This window comes from Mytilus californianus, unplaced genomic scaffold (assembly GCF_021869535.1).
Source record: "Mytilus californianus isolate M0D057914Y unplaced genomic scaffold, xbMytCali1.0.p SCAF_6, whole genome shotgun sequence".
NCBI classification, from domain to species: domain Eukaryota; kingdom Metazoa; phylum Mollusca; class Bivalvia; order Mytilida; family Mytilidae; genus Mytilus; species Mytilus californianus.
This window is the reverse complement of record NW_026262712.1, coordinates 52,003,236-52,022,675: the sequence shown is the minus strand read 5'-3', so window position 1 is coordinate 52,022,675 and position 19,440 is coordinate 52,003,236. Positions and strand designations below refer to the sequence as shown.

The following is a 19,440-nucleotide window of genomic DNA, read 5'->3' as shown; positions in this document are numbered from 1 at the left end:
TCAATTATACTTGCTGGGATATTATTTCTCCAAACGAAAACAAAATCTATGATTCCTAAAAAAAATGGCTTTATAATTATTTAGCCGTTATCATTTGTAAGTTTTATTGCTTAAGGATGTTGATGTTCAAAGTCCAAAGCAGGGTTCATATTCATATCGCATTAAGAAGTTCTTCTCTTATAAATATGCATTTAATTTGTCACCGGACGTTAAACAGCCATCCATTATCAAACTCAGACAGTTGGTGACGTGTATTGAAATTTGAATTATAAAGTGTCTGATGAAAACTTTTTGAAAAGAGGGTTTACTTCCTCATACATAATATAACTAATGATGTTGATGTGCACGAATATAGCAGACTTTGTACATTTTTTTTCCTGGTCAATCGTGGACATCATGGATTCAGCTGCTTAAGGTTGTGCGTATATGTTTTTTTTTTATATTAACCTTTAGTAAATATCTTATCTGCGGGAAGTGAAATACAGCACTATATTTTATTGAGGCCCAACAAAATACATATATAATTGTTTCCTGTCTCCTGGCGGAAAAAAATAAAGGAAAGATAGGTAAGTAATATTATTTTAAACTTTAACGGTGCTTAACCGAAAATGCATATAAAATGTGTTAAGCTAGATACGGAAATTTACAGTAGGTAGGGAGGCAGGAAACAGGCCGGGATTTTTTTTTTGCCTGACATGCATGTAACAGCAACAACAAAATTATCAATATAGAAAAATAAAGAATCTTGATGATGTGCTATTTTTTGCAAATATGCAGATATGCTTTACTGAACGTGAAAGATCGTCTGGAAATTCAAAAAGCTTCCTGTTTTTTTTATGCCCCACCTACGATAGTAGAGGGGCATTATGTTTTTTCGGTCTGTGCGTCCGTTCGTTCGTTCGTTCGTTCGTCCGTCCGTCTGTCCCGCTTCAGGTTAAAATTTTTGGTCAAGGTAGTTTTTGATGAAGTTGAAGTCCAATTAACTTGAAACTTAGTACACATATTCCCTATGATATAATCTTTCTAATTTTAATGCCAAATTAGAGTTTTGACCCCAATTTCACGGTCCACTGAACATAGAAAATGATAGTGCGAGTGGTGCATCCGTGTACTATGGACTCATTCTTTCTTTTTTTCCTACATAAAAGTTATTGTTTAATACTGATAAATCATCAAAAAATAAGGTTCCAACTCAACAAGGCAAAGTTGACCTTATATTGATTTGGTTATTCTTTTAAGGTCTCTTTTGGTCATATAGCTCCTGACGTGTTCAGCCTGGTATTTAAATTTTTAGGTTTGTAGTTCAGTCACATGATTTGCGCTAAAAATATTTAAACAACGATAACATTGCAACAGATTTTGTGTCCGGATTATCATCTTTTTTATTATACTAAAAGCCTACCAAGATAAAAGTATTGGAAAATGATGAACTTGGGGTCAAATCAATGTTTTTTTAATGAAAAATTATTTTAAATATTCATATTATAAATGAAGCATCATCTTTTATCCCAATGTAACTTTATTTGAAACATCACAAATATTGTATAAGGAAACTGATAATATTTCCTTAACAGAAATTTGCATTTTGAGGCAAAACTAACTAAAGGTATTATTTACATGAAATCTCAGAAAAAAGGAAACCGGAAAATTTGTCAGATGTTATGCAAGATAATATAAATATTTTGTTAATATTTCCAAGAGTATATACTTGATAAATTTGAATTTTGTTTTGATAGTCCTTGATAAAAATATTGATATGCAAGTCAAAAACATCCTTATTTCATCGTGAAAAAATCATTGCAAGCAGGAAATTTGCATTATCTATTTAAAAAATAATGTCGCATACCTCTATGATTATATATATGTCAGCACACACTAAATAGAATGAAAATACCTAAACATAGTTCTAAAAGTTGTCAATGTATGCTTAATATGATATTATTACTATCTAGGTATAACCCAATCTCCGGTGACCTATTTGTGACATGAATAACACATGTGTAATCTCAATCTCAGCTGCGATCGATCGATAATATATAAGACCAATATGACATCTTATGTTGCACAATCTTAGTTAAGATATGAAAAGACTGTAATTTATTTAGATTTAACTTAATCAAACAAGATTTTTTTCTGGATACGGAATAAAAATTTGACCCTAGACGAAATATGAACTTGAGAAAACCAATTTTGAATAAACTGACCAACTATATTTTACATGTTTAAGTAAGCTATTATATAGATTTTAGCAATGACTTTTCAAATGTTACTAGATCACGCCACATAAATGATAGACAACAGTGATCTATTGTCGATTTAATAAATGAAATCCACGTTAAATTAGATGGGTTACTGGTATACAACTCAAAATCTATAAGCCTCTAGGTTTTCAAGTGAAGAATGCTGGAGTCTTCTGTTATAACTTGGTGATGGTGGTCATATATCTAAAATTTGATATTTCACAGTCTTATGTTGGAGGAGAATTATGTTCTATACTGACGTCTGATGCAACAGATGTTTAATGAAAATGAAATTAGTTTGTGTCTTTGTATCCATGTTCAGGGAAAAGATACAAAACTTTATGAAAGTGTTCATGTTTCACAGATTGTGCACTGAAGAATGGGTTATACTTTTTTGACACCCAAACTAGTAATTTTAAATCCTTAATATATAATAATAGCTTTTAACGGTGGTTTAATCATTTTATATTATATTTAAAGTGATGCCGGTTTACTGTTAAGAAATTAGATTGAAATCTGCTGCAATATTTTTATTTTTTTTTATAAATAGATACATTTTATTTGATTTTCCAGTTTAAGATGATTTTTTAAAGGAACTTTTTGACTAGGATATCAGAAATATTTTTGTCATAAGAGATTTTAAATATTTCAACTTATTCAGTATATATACTTTGGATAATACAGACAACAAAGTTGTTAACTTACATTTGACATAATTTTTCGGTTTCGATTTTGGGAGAATTGTGATACGAATCTAATAGCTTTTAGCTCTAAATGCTAATTTCTGGTCATGCAATTTTTCAGTTTCCTTATATAATCGAGTTTGGGATGTTTCAAATGAATTTTTCTGGTTTACTGTTTTCTGAGATTTTACGATACATATCATAGATTTTGCCTCAAAATACTTATTTCTGATCATGAAATTTTGTCGGGGTCCTTCTACAATCATGTTTGTGATGTTTCAAATAGAGTTACATTGTAATACAAGATGTTGCTCCATTTATATAACATAAATATGAAATTTCCCAGTTTTCATAAAAAAAAAATCTTATCAAAAACGATGATTGTAAACCCCAAATCATCAGTTTCCACCACTTTTATCTTTGTAGACTTTTAGTATAACGAATATGATGACAGCTTAGACACAAACACACTCAATTTTTTTTCTGTTGCAATTTTATGATGTCACAGCATTTTCTGCACTGTTTAAATGGGATATAATAGTATTTATGTGTCAATGAAACGCTGTCTTTTTTGAATAAATTAAAAGAGCATTTTTTTCTATATAAAGTAATAGCATAGCTTAATTCGAAGAGACTAGAAGCGTTGTCGACGTTCCTATCGACAAATTTCCACTTCTTTCGTTGTATGAAAAATTAAACCGTGATACCAATGACAAAAAATATAATCTGAAGAAAAGAAGACAACATCTTGGCATAAAAAACAACCATCCAGGCATTTAATAATACTTAAAAAATGTTATACAAATTTAAAAATGTTTATATTTCTAACAGGTGATTGATGGTGGTAAAGATGAAAAACAGCGTTCATGACTGAATATTTTGGGTCAAAGTTGTTCTTCAGAGGCTCTAAAGATTTATAATGACTTCACAACTTACAGAAGAAGAAAGAAACTTCGCCAGATTTTTCCTCATCAACTTTAAAGCATCACCCGACATTGCCAGGCGATTCTTTGATGGGGTTTTTCCGCCAACACACCTAGCCAAAACTATTAACAGTAGTATGCGTGCCATTATCAATTTAAACAAATCAAAAAGAATCAATGCGACCCAATTAGAAATATTAAGGTGTATCCCAGGAACAGTATGGCCATCCTATCTTCCTCCGATGACTGTTGGAACAAAAAGTAAATATTTATAATATAGTTGATAGTTTTTCTCATGCATTCACATTCCGTTATTAGATAGGCGTAAAATAGTGAGCCAAACTTATATGATTGTGAAAAAATAACCTTTGTTATTGTACCATAATAAAGAATCAGTACTTTTCTGTGTAGATCATATGAAATGTTATGATCTACTTAAGGTAAAATATATATACAATATATGTACATTGTCGGAAAATATAAGATTTATTTGTATGAGCTTTAGAAACAGGACGAAAAGCGAGGCTGGCCGAGCTTTTCTCCTGTTTCGCAGCGAGTACAAATACATTTTATATTTTCCGACAATGTACATATATTGTTTTTATCCTGAAATTTACACCCAACACTTGAAACTTTAGTTGTTAAAATTTAAACCATTGTCTCTAATTTTTCAAAGAAATCGACATAGTTTAAACGCGGACCGCGAAAGGGACCCCAAAATGAACTGGTACGCAAAAAGAAATATCCACATTACTGCTTGCTCAACATGGAAGAGGGGTAACAGGAGACTTTATTTGTACAAGTACAAATAAAGCAAAAATTTATTTGTGTACCTGTTATTTGTACAATAGTTGGCTGATTGGAGGATAAAAAAATATTGAAATATGGCTTGATTGCCAAAAAACAAATATCCACCAAAGATCAGATGAAAACGATATAACCATGCACTTACAGGTCACCGTATAGCCTTCAACAATAAACACAAAACATACCGTATAATAAACTATATAAAAGGCCCCACAATACCAGATTGCGAACCAATTCAAAAGAGAAAACTCACGGCCGAATTTAGGTAAATAATATTGAAGGAATCGGGATTTAGGACAGATTGCAACTAACTACAACCACTGGATTACCTGCTCCTGATTTTGGGATAAAGGCACACACACATTTTGGCGGGGTTCAACATATTAATGTCATAATAAAAAAAATGGCAAAGCAGTCAAAGTCTTATGGAAATTGTTATTAAGTGCCTGACATTAAGACCCGAGTTAGATGGAACAATCGCACATCATCAAACACACTGACAATAAACAAGAAGAAGAAGAAGATGTTTTAGTTTCCATTAAATGGACTCACGAAGAGCATATTACAATATTATTTTAGATAAAAAAAAAACAATAATCAAGTATACATGCAATGACGTTACGCACAATGTTGGTGGCGTTTTCTGATTTCATGTACCTTTGACAAAAAATCAGCTTTAAATAACAAAAATACAAGACAGATAATTGAATTTTGAGTATAAAACCTTTAAAGCACTTAAGAATTTAAATTACAGATGGCTTATTGTTTTTTATTCGGCTTTGTCAATCAGCTGTCCGAATACTAACGAGAAAAATCTTATATTTTCCGTGTAGACGGGTAACATACTAATGTTGTTCTTTGAGTATTCCTCCTATTTTCGGTTACTTATAAGTATATGAAATATAACAATGCTATACCACTTGGAAGAGTAAAATTAGGGCTTTGGGATAACATGTGTTTAATACGGAAAAACGCAATTTTCGAACTGAGTAGACCTTGAAAGAAGTCATTATTGATTGTAGACACCACTGACAGATATCACTCCCTTACCGCACAACAGTTCATAGTCCATGTATAGCGGGAGATTTATGTTATCAAATTCAGTATAGCGCATATCCTTTTGTAAAACAAGTTCGGAAAACTCTTCGAAAGCAAAGAAATCCAATGGAAAAGAGCAAATCCCATGAATACTTCGATATCATTACCAAAATCCTAGCCCGAAGTACACTGTCACAACAACGTTTAAAAAAACTGTTGTATTAAGAAATTATCAATATTGAGTAAAACTGTGCAAAACATTTCATGTAGTCAGAAAATTTAGCATGCCTCCTAATCTATAACATTTGAACAGCATTTATTCGGACGTCAATCTCATTTTTAGCATTAAACCAAGAAATACTAGGTATATGAATTCTCAAAGTCTCCCGTCACAAAACTTTTAACCAACGTTTAACGTTAGTAATTCCGGGGTGGGTTACAGAAAACAATGTAAAATAATGTGTTAAACATTTTAGCACGGAGAAATAAAACCAGTATGATAAATTCCAACTAAAAAAGAAAATATTAAATGCATTCAATTATATTTTTATCGATTAGTATCGAATATCAATGCGTTGAAAGGGTGTCTACCAAAATGTCACAATGCTAGCGTCATCATTTTTGCTTTGAATTATGAAGGACAAGTTATTACAAGTCTTCAAAAAAGAGTGAAAACAACATCAGTTGTTTGAAAAAAATAATCATAACATCAAATTCCTTTGCAAAAGGAACCTTTCGATATATTTGAAATAAAGATTAATGCATAAATCACCAAAATAAAGCGGTCACATGGTGGTCTACCAAAATGTCACAGCATCTCTAATTTGACGTTTTTGACGTTAACTATATAGGCAACGTATGTTCGCATTATGGTGTATTTGAAACGTATCTATACTAACAAAAGAATACCTAATGTATGAAATTAGAATATATATTTTTCATTTCACCTCGTTGAAATGGTTCCTCTTTTCAATATAACATTTATGTTTAATAAAACGTGATATGGGTACATTTCAATGAGACAGCAACTCAATACATATTTACTAAAATCTTCCAATTACCAAAGTAGAAATCAAATATTACTTACATCATATACAAAATGTAAGTATAATATTCATATTAATTCAAATGTTGATCGTTTTAACTTATAATAAATTAAGCCAAACTTGGGTACAACTGCAATAAATCAAATTCGGATTTTTTTTAATAACTATAACAAGTTACAGTAAAATTACAAAAAAAAACGTAATAAAAGATATACTAGTATTCCATACGTATTTGTTAGTATACAAATAGGCTAAACCCCGTACAGTGACCGTTTCCGTTGTGGATCGGAGCTGGAACTGCCGGGGAATTTGCAAATAGGCTTACGGTACATATCGAGTTAACATCGGTAAAATGCGTGTGGGAATACTATTATTCATTTATATATACGAAGAATGTTTTTTATTTTTTATGAGTTAAACTAATGAAAAAAATCTGCGAGACAACACCTAACTTCGCCCCCAACTTTCAAATAGTTGCCTAAATATCTTCAAAGTTAAATCACAAAAATACTGAACTCCGAGGAAAATTCAAAAAGGATAGTCCCTAATCAAATGGCAAAATCAAAAGCACAAACACATCAAACGAATGGACAACAACTGTCATATTCCTGACTTGGTACAGGCATTTTCTTATGTAGAAAATGGTGGATTGAACCTGGTTTTATAGCGCTAAACCTTTCACTTGTATGATAGTCGCATCAAATTTCAAGGGGACTTAAGTTAATGAAAAGTCGACATTTGACTTGATTTATCTGTAAACTTTTCTTAGAAAGAGACACAATGAATTTAACTGAAGAAGAAAATGATATAATTTTAGAATGTGCGAGTGTGTTGTACTGTTTCACCACTGTCCCACATTAAGGGAGGGTTTGGCATCAGCAAACATGTTTAACCCAGCCAGATTATATGTATGTGCCTGTCCCAAGTCAGGAGCCTGCTATTCAGTAGTTGTTGTTTGTTGCTGTACATCATATAAAATGTGTATTTGTTTATTGTTTTGTACATAAATTAGGCCGTTAGTTTTCTCGTTTGGATTGTTTTACATTTTCCATTTCGGGGCCTTTTATAGCGTACTGCGCGGTATGGGATTTGTTCATTTTTTATAACTTTTATAATTGTTGAAGGCCATGCATACGGTGACCTATAGTTGTTAACTTCTATCTCATTCGGTCTTTGGTAGGGAGTTGTCTCGTTGGAATCATACCACATCTTTTTTTTCCTGTTATTTCCGAGGCCTCGTTTGCTGAGCGATCTAAGAAGTTTATCTACAGTAATCAATAGCCTGTCAACATTGAGGTTGTTAATTCGATGAACCCCACTCGAAGCAATGGTGTTCTACTCCGATCCTTATTTACTACGATTGCCAGTCGGTCGGTTTTCTATCGAACGTCGGTTGTTTTTTCCGGGTACTCCGGCTTCCTCCACCAATTAAAAAAATGGACACCAATTTGGTTTTTTTTTTGTTGTTGTCTAAAATAATGCCTTATATTGTAATATACTCTTCTTTAAGCCCATTTGATGGAAATAAAAGATCGTCATCTGCTTCTATAGCAAATAGCACTGAGAGTGGCGTGAAATACCATCAATCAATCAATCAATATTCAAACATTTTCCGTTTTATCTCGTGTTACAGACAAAATGAGAGTACTTGCATATTATTCCTAGCAATACTGTTTATTAGTTTAAAAAGATAATTTTTTCAATATTTTACTCATCCGTTTACTATTTAATGAAGCGATTAAGCAATAAAATTGAGAATGGAAATGGGGAATGTGTCAAAGAGACAACAACCCGAACATAGAGTAGATAACAGCCGAAGGCCACCAATGGGTCTTCACTGCAGCGAGAAACTCCCGCAACCGGAGGCGTCCCGTTCAGCTGGCCCCTTAACAAATATGTATACTAGTTCAGTGATAATGGACGTCATACTAAACTCCAAATTATACACAAGAAACTAAAATTAAAAATGATACAAGACTAACAAAGGCCAGAGGCTCCTGACTTGGGACAGGCGCAAAAATGCGGCGGGGTTAAACATGTTTTTTGAGATCTCAACCCTCCCCCTATACCTCTAGCCAATGTAGAAAAAACAAACGTACAACAGTACGCACAGTAAAACTCAGTTTAAGAGAAGTCCGAGTCCGATGTCAGAATAGGAAACAAAAGAAAATAAACAAAATGACAATAATACATAAAAAAACCAGACTACTTGCAGTTACTGACATGCCAGCTCCAGACCTCAATTAAACTGATTGATAGATTATGTCTTCATCATATGAACATCAGGCACAATCCCTCCTGTTAGGGGTTTAGTATTATACCATCATAAAATATATGAGAAGAACACAACCCGTGTCATGCCAACAACTGGTTTTAGAATAAATATGTTTAATTCCGATGCAAAGACCCTATTGTATGCACTGCTTGCAATTTCAAGGCAAACTCAGTTATATTTTGTTAAACATAGTCTGCACTATATAACCTTCCCTTGTTTGAAAAATAATTCTTTGCTTATTCCGCACTCCCTTATTTAAAACATACTTATTCCGTACTGTGCACTTTGTATTTTTTTTTTCGATATTCGTTTTGGAAATACATGGTAAAATCCTAAAAAAACATATATAAAAACGCAAAAGTTTGAGCTCAAACTTCTACCAGTCTTCCATACAGCTTTGAAAAAACTGTGAATAAGTTTAAAAAAAAAAGAAAAAAAGAAAGTCAATTTATCCGAAAATTTCAAAATTAACGGCTCTACTTCTCTTCACTCTTCTCTTAAAAAATTATGTAAAATGAATGCCAGACCGTGAACTTTGATGTGCGTAAATATAGTTTATCCATGTCTATATTATAGTTCCACAATTGTTGGTGTTCGGACTCAATGGAAGAAGTACGTTCTTTTTGTCTTTATTCTATAACCATGATCTCCGGTACTCATATATTTTATAAGTTCTGACTTTCTCAAACACATATAAATCGGTCAGTCAAGATAAAAATTAAAAAAATATTTAATATAAAACTACGTTTAAAAAATACACTTCTTTACGGCTTTTAGAGTAGGATTTTCACAAACCATGTGTTGAAAGACGCAGCATTGCCTGAAGTGTAGTTGTTTGTTTGGTCATATTTTTTTCTTCAGTTATTTTTTTTTCTCCTGATGAGAACAAGTATTGAATTTATTTACAATTTTATTTGGTTGGAATATATAGAAAAAAAATTCGGACAAATAATAAAATGATGTGTTTATATCATCAGAAATTGGTAATTAATGTTTCACAACAAATATATTACCACTAAAACGTATGACAGTTCTGCTTCTATTGGTATTAGGTTAATTAAAATCCAACCAGAAATGGCCCCTCAATATTTTTTTGAAAAAAAACCACATCGATTTATACGAGATGTATAGCAAAATTTTTTAGGTGACGAATTCTTATGGCCATGTACTCACACGGTATATCCCACATATTCTTTCATTCAAAGAACACAATACGTATTCTATACATTTCTTTTTACTACAGAACACAAACTGTATACCTATAGCTTATTTTAATCACATAAAACAATGTATAAAAAAGATATACTGAAACGCAATATTACAACACGTCAATATTTATATGCTTTTTACGTTAACATTCGACGTTACCAAAAGTGACACCAATATCGTGCGTAACGTCAAAGCAGTTTGAAGATGTATACGTTTGCAAGTGTAAAAGCTCCTTCTGAGACACACCCCAACATGAAAAGTGCTTTTAATAATTGGCAATTTAGTTGATATGTAATTTAACTTCAAAAGCCACCAAGGGATGGTGCTGCTTGGCAAAGTGGAATATAGACGCACATGGTATACATGTATGTAGATAGACAATTTGGTTAAAATATTATGAGAAGTTACACATAACTGGCATGTCATCCTCGTGCCTAATGCAGTAATATAAGAACTCTTGGTTAAACCAAAGTAAGTTGCAACCTTAATGCGGTATACATATTTTATCTTTATCTGTCAGAAAAATTTATCACATTTAGAAAAAATCCTCTTTCTTCCCCATAAATGTTTACTTCAAATATTGCCTAGATTCAAGACAACAGTAGTTTTGTTTGACCCCAAGGCCAACTTTTATACGTTCCCAGTTTTTTAGTTATTTGGATTTTATCAAAGTTTTGGAATCAACTGTGTTGAAGTAACTAGAACAACTTTGGGAGTTTGGGACATATTTTATTGAGTTTAATTTTATGAGGGTCTGGGTGGAGTTTATAGAATAGAGAATAATGGGCCAATGCGGCAGAAAATCAGTGGTTCAAAAAAATAAAGAATAAAGAAAAAAAGGACAAAGATATAAAGAAAAAAAGAATAATGGTGCTAAAACATAAAAAAACAGAGAAAAATTACATAAAAATGAAAGAATACAGAAATGAAGGACCACCACCCATAAGTCTTGAAAACTCATTGATATGGTCATTCATAAAACATGATTTACAAGTAAGAAAAAACAAAATTTCTATTTTGACTTAAAAGCATTTCCAATCCCACCCGAATATGTTCTACTTAGTGGTCATCACTAGAAAAATACATTTTTCGGTATTCAACATTGCTGTTAAAACAATTTTGATGAAATACTACAAAATTTACATGGTTTAATTGTAAAATTTGGCTAAATGGAAGACACCCATACTTTAATGAATGAATTTGTTTTAGAAGGGCGATATAGTTACTTCCGAAACAAATTTTATTTGGTTAAGAATGTCCTCACGAATACTCGAAGTTTGACGAAAGCTTTTAAAATTGCAGTTTTAATCCATATTTAGTTGCATACAACCTAACTACATGTTCAGAAATACGAATTATGTTGTTACTACGTACCTCAAAATACATTTAATGGTGTGATACTGTAATTTATTTTTAAAGATAAACCATGGAGGTTCAGAAATCAAAATTTGCTTTCATTATATGTGTATGCCTTTTCTATTTCCATTTATTATTATTTGCATGAAACTGCATGTTTTTTATGTGATAGTCGGTTCAGAAATTAAAATTTGCTTTCATTATATTTGCATGCCTTTTTTATTTCCATTTATTATTATTTGCATGAAACTGCATGTTTTTTATGTGATAGTCGGTTAAAGAGCTCATTTTTTATATGATAGTCGGTTTAAGAGCTCATTAGAGCTCATGTTTTCTATGTTATTGTGTACATATATGCCGACGTGAAACAAAATTTACTTACTTAAAGACGAAGAACTTATTGAAAATGGCACAAGCATGACGAATGTGAAATAATTCCGTGATTATTGACCCTTCCTATTTTCGTCCTTCATTGTTTTATTTCTAGCTACCTCGTCTAAGGACTTTGATTTGACTATGATGATATGTCTGCTGCGCAATCTAGGAGGTTTATTAACACCCTCCAATGGATGGGATCAACTTCCGCATCCGAATGATACGTTACCAGGAGCAGCCTTGGCAACATTGAAGTGGTACAGAAATCAATTAGCCCATACGACTCTTACTTCTATGGACAACAATGAATTCACAGACAAATGGACTCGAGTTGAAAAGGTACATTCCGAAAATCAAAGCATTTGTTCAGATAATAATACTTGTAATTTAGACATGAAATTAAGTTTTGGAATACACAGGTGGCCTCAGCTGGTATACAAGTGGTTCAAGATTAAGTCATGTCCTGAGAAAATAAAATACCTAATATTCTTCTCACAGCTAAGGCGGTGGACTATAGACACACTGTGTGAAGTACCTGTGAGGGGTATAGATTCTGAAAACAATCTAATGATAAATTTATGTTAATTGTACATCTTGTATCATATATACAATACACTTTAAACAAGGTCATAAGAAACAAACAATTAGTTGATTCATCATAATTTACTAAATGGCAAACTGTAAACAATTCATCATACATATAGAAAATATGATTATTATTTGACAAGTTTTGGTCAATTTTAGCAATATTGTTTGAAAGAAGGGACATTTTGTTACACATTTATATGTTTATCAGTAGCCATTCTATTTTGAAATAGTATAAAATGACGGCAGGTGGCATATGGTGACTGTAGTTGTTAACTTCTATGTCATTGGGTCTCTGGTGGAGAGTTGTCTCATTGGCAATCATACCACATCTTCTTATTTTCATATTAACGTCACGAAGAAGAATAGTAGAATGGCTGATTTATGGATATACCTAATGTCTTTTCAAGTTACAAACACAAAATCTGTGTAATGAAATGTTTAAAAAGTCACTTGAGAGAATATATAATAATAAATTTTATTATACTTCATGTCAAATGATTTTGGCTGGTTATTATGAGGGAGATAATTTACTTTATTCCACTGTATGTAAATATTGATAATAAAAAGGATATTCGATTGGTTCAGACTATCCCACGTGACGTTGAACAAAACTTCATATTCCCTTCTGAGTATCATATTCCCCTTTGAATGTCGGGAATTCCTTGTGCGACGTTATCCGCGGTTAATGAACACAACGTTGTTTTTTTTATAGCGATAGTATAGTAATTTTCGTGATCAAAATTATTTCAGACATGAAAAAAAAATAGAAAGAATAATCAACTTTTGATCGGTACTGTTTATCAATGTTTATGTCGAGTTTAGTTATTAAAACAAGCGGATAAGAATTTATTTAAATTAATAATTTATGTTCGGATAATAGGCAGTGGAATAAAACATTCATTTCCCTTGGCTTAGGGAGATATGAAGTTTTGTTCACCCTTAAAAAGTCATATTTCCCTCGGGAACAAGACGTCATAGTTTATAACTTTGAATTTGAAATTTAATAGACAGCAATAACAGAACTTTCAGTATAATAAATTAAATAACACATATCTGAGAGGGTGATAGAGCAGATTGTTACCCCTCGAAAAGACATTGTCAACTTTGGCTTCACCTCAGTTGACAATGTTTTCACGGGTAACAATCTGCTCTATCACCCTCTCACTATGTGTTATTTATATAGTACACTAGCTCTTCTCATTTTAGGCATTGACATCTTTAAATAATGGTCAGAAACCACATGAGGTCACTGAAATTTTGAATTACGATCTTGCTGGAGAACAAGCAAAAACATTAGCAAACGCAGAACTGAAGCAACTGACAAAAGAATACCTAGATTGTGAAAAGGAAAAAGAACAGATAGAAAATGATTTCTCTCATTACAGGGAAGGAAATCTTCCCAAAAATATTGCAGGTTTGTTTCAATTTTATCAATAGAACCAGTTTAAAATTTGAAGTGACTAAACACAGGTTGGGATACAGTTCCATTCATTAATTGAGTATGCTTTTATATTAAAATTTCAACACGATCAGGATGTTAGGAGCTGTTGAACACTTAAATTTATAGATTTCTTATTTATTGTTTCAGATAATTTATAACCTGAATAATTTGGAAAATATCCTTATTTAGAGTTTCTGCTCAATACATCAATAACAATTATACTGATTATATGTAGAGATGGTTTTTTATTTACAGACGCGAATGCGACTTTTGTTGAAACATGGCTAAAAGATGACGAAAGTTTTTACGAGACAGAGGGATCGAAACTTGTTTATGGCAAAGTACAGGATTGCAATTGTATTCTGGTGACATCAAATTCAGGATTAGGAAAGACAGCCACCATCCGACATATCGCATTAAAATATAAACTGGAAGGCTATGAAATTGTTCCCGTAGAATCCCCAGAGGATATAATCAAATACAAAAAAAACAAAAAACAAGTGTTTATAATGGATGATGTCCTTGGTAAATACGATTTAAGTCCGACCTTGTTGGAAGAATGGGAAAGAATAAACGAAAAGCTAATGAATTGCTTTGAAACCGAATTAGATTCAAACAAAATATTGTGTACCCTGAGAATACAAATAGCACGCCATAAAAGATTTAAAAATGCATCGACAATTTTAAACAAAGGGGTGATTAATTTGGAGCACGAGTCTAATGCTCTTTCAAAAGAGGACAAACTGAAAATATTAATGAAACATCTTAAGAAAAATAACTTAGAAACGGAAATTAAAAGAGAGGAGGTTGAGATAATGTGTGAAACGAATTATGCGTTTCCCCTTCTTTGCAAATTAGTTTCAAATGACGAGGAAAGATTCAAAAACAGAATCGCATTCTTTAGGCAACCATTATTACTGTTAAGGAATGAACTTGACAAGATTTGTAATGAAAATAAGAAGCTATATTGCATTTTGGTGATATGTATGTTGTATAATGGTTCATTTAGTAGAAGTATATTTGATATTGACTCAGTTGAATGTGATGAAAAAATAGACAGAATAATGCAAACTTGCGGACTTCAAAGATACATGTCTAAGAAAGAACTTGAGGATAGCGCTGTGTCTGCTTTAGGATCTTATTTTGTTAAGGTCAGTGACATTTTCCGGTTTATTCATGATTCTCTTGAAGAAACTGTCGGCTATCATTTCTTTACGTTCGATCCCAGAGTAATTTTTTCAGACTGTGGTATCTTGTTTATAAGAGATCGAGTCAGAGTTCATCCCTATGAAAACATGAATGAAAATGTCGATGAAAATATCGTGATTATTCAGGAAGTTGAATTGAATGAGGATCATCTTACAGCGTTGTACACTAGAATGTGGACTGAATTAAACAATGGAAGATTTTCCAGTTTGTTGATGAGTCACCTTTTTAAGAATAGGAAATTTGTTCATATATTTGGAACCCATTTTAAAAATAATCAGAGTATTCTTGAATCAAAAAATACTTTTTGGAAGACTGTTAGTTCCGAGCGGAGAGAGAGCAGCAATCAGTCAGTGTTTGAAAATATGTTAAAAATTCTATCCAATCATGGATTAGAAGATAACAGAGATGCAATTAGTCGAGTTATAGATACTAATTCGACTTTCAGAAGTACATTTCTGTACTGGATTGTGGCCTTTGGCTGCTATGAGTTATTTCAATATGCATGGAGTAAGATGACAACTTTTGATCGTACTTCGATTCTGGGTATTGATTTTATATTCAATTCCTTACCCCCATGTGACAAGCTTAAGTCCTTCTTTCCTCTAGCTGTTCTAGGAGGTAGCTTAAATATTGTAGTACAGTTAATGCGTTCTGGTGCAGATGCTAACTGTTTTTCCGAATGTTGGGAAACACCTTTATATATAGCAGTTAAGTCAGGTCGCCTTGATTTGGTACGCTTACTTTTGAAAAATGGAGCACAAATAAACCTCCGAGGATGGTTTGGAATGAATATCCCAATTTCTGTCACTTCAAACAAACACCAATTAACTAGTTTAATTCTTGAATGTGATTTGAACCAGACTGAGCTTCATGAAGCAGTCCGACAAAACAACTTAGAAAAATTGAAATCAAATATTCAATCAGAGAATATTGATTATAAAACAAAGAGCGGATGGACAGTCCTGCATTACGCTGTATCATTAAACAATTTGGAAGCTGTGAAGGTTTTACTCCATGCAGAATTGTCCGAAAATGATGACTCCTATTTAGACTTTACGATAGATGACCAAAGAGAATTGGTGGGAAAAGAGCCGACACCAAATGTAAACATAGTTGACAATAATGGACTCACCGCTGTCCATCTAGCGGTTATAAACGATAATATCGAGATACTAACTCTTCTGCTTCGTAATAAAGCAGAAATAAATGTTCGTGATGTTTTACATAGAAACCCTTTACATTACATAAAGAGTGAAAGTGCAACACAATTATTGCTAACTCATAGCTCTAGAAACCAGTGTTTAGAGACTAATCCAAACGCAGAAGAGGATGGAGAGAATGTAAAAATACCAATGTCAGCTTTCAAGACCATGTGTTTTAATATTGCTCTACAAACTTCTCTCAGAAATGTTTGTCGTGACTGTGTAAACATGCCAGATAGAGATGGTAACACCCCCTTACATTCTGTTATAATCAGACGCCTTCTAAAAGAGTTAAACAGTAATTGTATAGATACGTTGCTTGCGAATGGGGCAAATCCTTATTTATTTAATTACCGTGGCGATTTAGCATTAGAGTTAATTGAAAACAGTTGTGATACAGTCAAATACATAAACAATAGTGCAAAACATAAACAATCAATCGAGAAGACTTATAAAGTATTTGCTTTATTCATGTTCTTCGTAATGGGAGTGACGTTTTGCCTATCAATACATCTTTCCTCTGTTATTAGAAAGGAAAGTCAAAATGCTTTTTTTTGCGTTGGACATGTCGCCGAATCTGGTAATATTACCTTGGTGCAGGTGACGAGAAGCATAAACGTTATATTACTCGCGATTGTACTTCTATGGGTATTATCAAGAACGTTTTACATGAGGTTTTCAAATCTGTTTTGGCGATATTTATATTTGTTTTTAGTATTGATACTTCTAGGGTGTGTTTTTTTAATAGTTTTTGGTCCATTTGCATACATTCAAATCATATACAGGGTGATGTATGCAATGATTTACGGTGGTGTTATGTTTTCGATATTGATAAAAATATTTGAAACATTTTTACATCTTAGAGGATATTTAGTTTTTCTTATGTTAGGTTTCCCTCAAATCCTTTGTTTTTTCTCACCGTTGGTTTTAAATTACACATCTACTGGTAACCTACTAAAATTCAATAATTTTAATTCCATGCCCAATATAAATACACTGAACAAAACAACTTCAAATTGTACAGAACTTAGTTCTGGAAATATCTCATGTACAAGTTTAGCCTTTAATATTACTTATAAAAATGGTGCCGATTTCTCTGAACAATGTCGTACTGACCCAAATATTACAAGTTATAATAGTACACATGGAACGCTTACAGTGATATCAGGACTTATAGACTGGCAAGAAATATGCCTCGTGTCTTTATTTTGCTTTAATCTTTCGTTACATGCAACATGTGCCTATTGTTTTTTACAGTGTATATTAGTACTTTTTATGAAAATATTCAAAGGGAAAAACACTTTCCTTTTACTTAATTTAGGGGCAATGGTTGTTTTATATTTTGATATATCTTTTCAAATTTTTAGGTAAGTTTTGTCTTGTGTTATGGCAAATGAAATAAAGATTGAAACAATAACTATAAGGACGATTTATAAATAAGTCATGTGTAGTACCTAGGAGTCAAAACTGGAAGGAGATAATAAGTGTTCCAGTAGTGTTGCATCATAACTTGCATAGGAATATTTACGAGAATAGTAGTATTAAAGTCATACTTCACCCCTCTCTTGACACGTTACAATTTTAAAACATCACAGGAAAATCCTTGTCTAACTAAAGATAAACCATGACATGTTTATATAACTGGTTAAACATCACAGGAGAATCCTAGTTTTACTAAATGTATACCTTGACATGTTTAACTGATTGGTTAAACATCACATTATGATCATTATTTCACTGAAGGTATAAAATGACATGTTTAACTGACGTGTATAACATCCCAGGAAAATCTTAGTTTCACTAATGGTATACCATGTCATGTTTAACTGACAGGCATTAAAATGAATATTAGTTACACTTAAAAGATACCTCCATATGTTTAACTGAATTGTAAAATCTGTGCTAACTTGAGGTATACCGTGACATGTCTAATAAACTGATAAAACATCACAGGAGAATCCTAGTTTCACTTAAGATATACCTTTAAGAGAAGCGCAGATACCAAAGGGATATTCAAACCCATAATTTGAAGACAATCTGACAACGCCATGGCAAAACAAAAGACGAAAAACGAGCAATAGACAAAACACAACATAGAAAACTAAAGACTGAGCAATATGAATCCCATCAAAACCGGGTGTGATCTCTGGTGCTGCGAAAGGGTAAGCAAATCCTCTTCCCGTCGTGTTGCTCATGTAAGTTAATATTCGGTAATGTTACATTCCAATGTGATGGTGGTTATCCTAATTTGAACACCCGTCGTCATCATCTGTGAAACAGATATTTCTATAACGGTCAACAAAGTAATCCGTAAAATGTTCGAAGGGATTACTTCAACTTCACTACTTGGAACCCTCGGTTGTATGCCTAGCATGTAAACAGCAACCAAGGAAATCATGATAGGAAATGCAACCTCTAGAAATCATATCAACTGGGGAGATATATACTCCATATGCAGGCGCTGCTGGTATGTTACTACATAGAAATGGAAAGATCGCAATTGGGAAGCTGAAATTATCTTTTTTGTCGTAAAGGTTTTACTCAACCGACACTCATTGTCAATTTCTAGATGTAAGTCAAGATATGAGGTATAAGTAACTGTATAGGAAAGCTGAGTTCAATACAGTCACAAAACTTTGAATCATTTATTTCTATATAGCTGAACGTGAAGTTAAAAAATAATGCTGGCTTCTTTTTGTTCTTCCAAATAAGATTCTTTTTGAAGTCTGCCTCATATGAACAAGTTCCTATAGTTTAACTAAAGATATACCATGACATTTTAACTAACTGGTAAATTTCACATGCGAATCGAAGTTTTACTTAATGTATACCCTGAAATGGTTACCTGACTGGTAAAACATCTGAAACATCACTAAACCCCTTCCTGTTTCTATCGGTACTCTCGATAGAAAAGAAATCTTTGTTTCACTTCAGATATGCCTTCAAACGTTTTGAATAATTGTAAGACATCACAGGAAAATCCCAGTTTAACATAAAGTTTACCCAAGAGAATCCTAGTATCACTTAAAGATATATCATATGTTTTGC

General features: G+C 32.4%; 1 protein-coding gene across 1 annotated transcript; it reads left to right on the top strand.

Annotated features, from left to right (window-relative positions):
* The first annotated feature begins 267 nt into the window (after positions 1-267).
* Positions 268-18,513, top strand: LOC127704792 (uncharacterized). Its single transcript, XM_052209002.1, has 5 exons — positions 268-415; positions 3,755-4,107; positions 12,065-12,291; positions 13,747-13,954; positions 14,237-18,513. The coding sequence occupies exons 2-5, from the start codon at positions 3,843-3,845 to the stop codon at positions 17,761-17,763; spliced, it is 4,227 nt and encodes a 1,408-aa protein (XP_052064962.1). The 5' UTR covers positions 268-415; positions 3,755-3,842; the 3' UTR covers positions 17,764-18,513.
* The last annotated feature ends 927 nt before the right edge of the window (positions 18,514-19,440 follow it).

Bases quoted from the DNA above. Each gene is read 5' to 3' on its own strand.
- LOC127704792 (XM_052209002.1), top strand. From the start codon at position 3,843: ATGACTTCACAACTTACAGAAGAAGAAAGAAACTTCGCCAGATTTTTC. The intron at 4,108-12,064 runs GTAAATATTTAT...TTTTATTTCTAG, and splicing joins GATGACTGTTGGAACAAAAA to CTACCTCGTCTAAGGACTTT. The intron at 12,292-13,746 runs GTACATTCCGAA...TTCTCATTTTAG, and splicing joins AATGGACTCGAGTTGAAAAG to GCATTGACATCTTTAAATAA.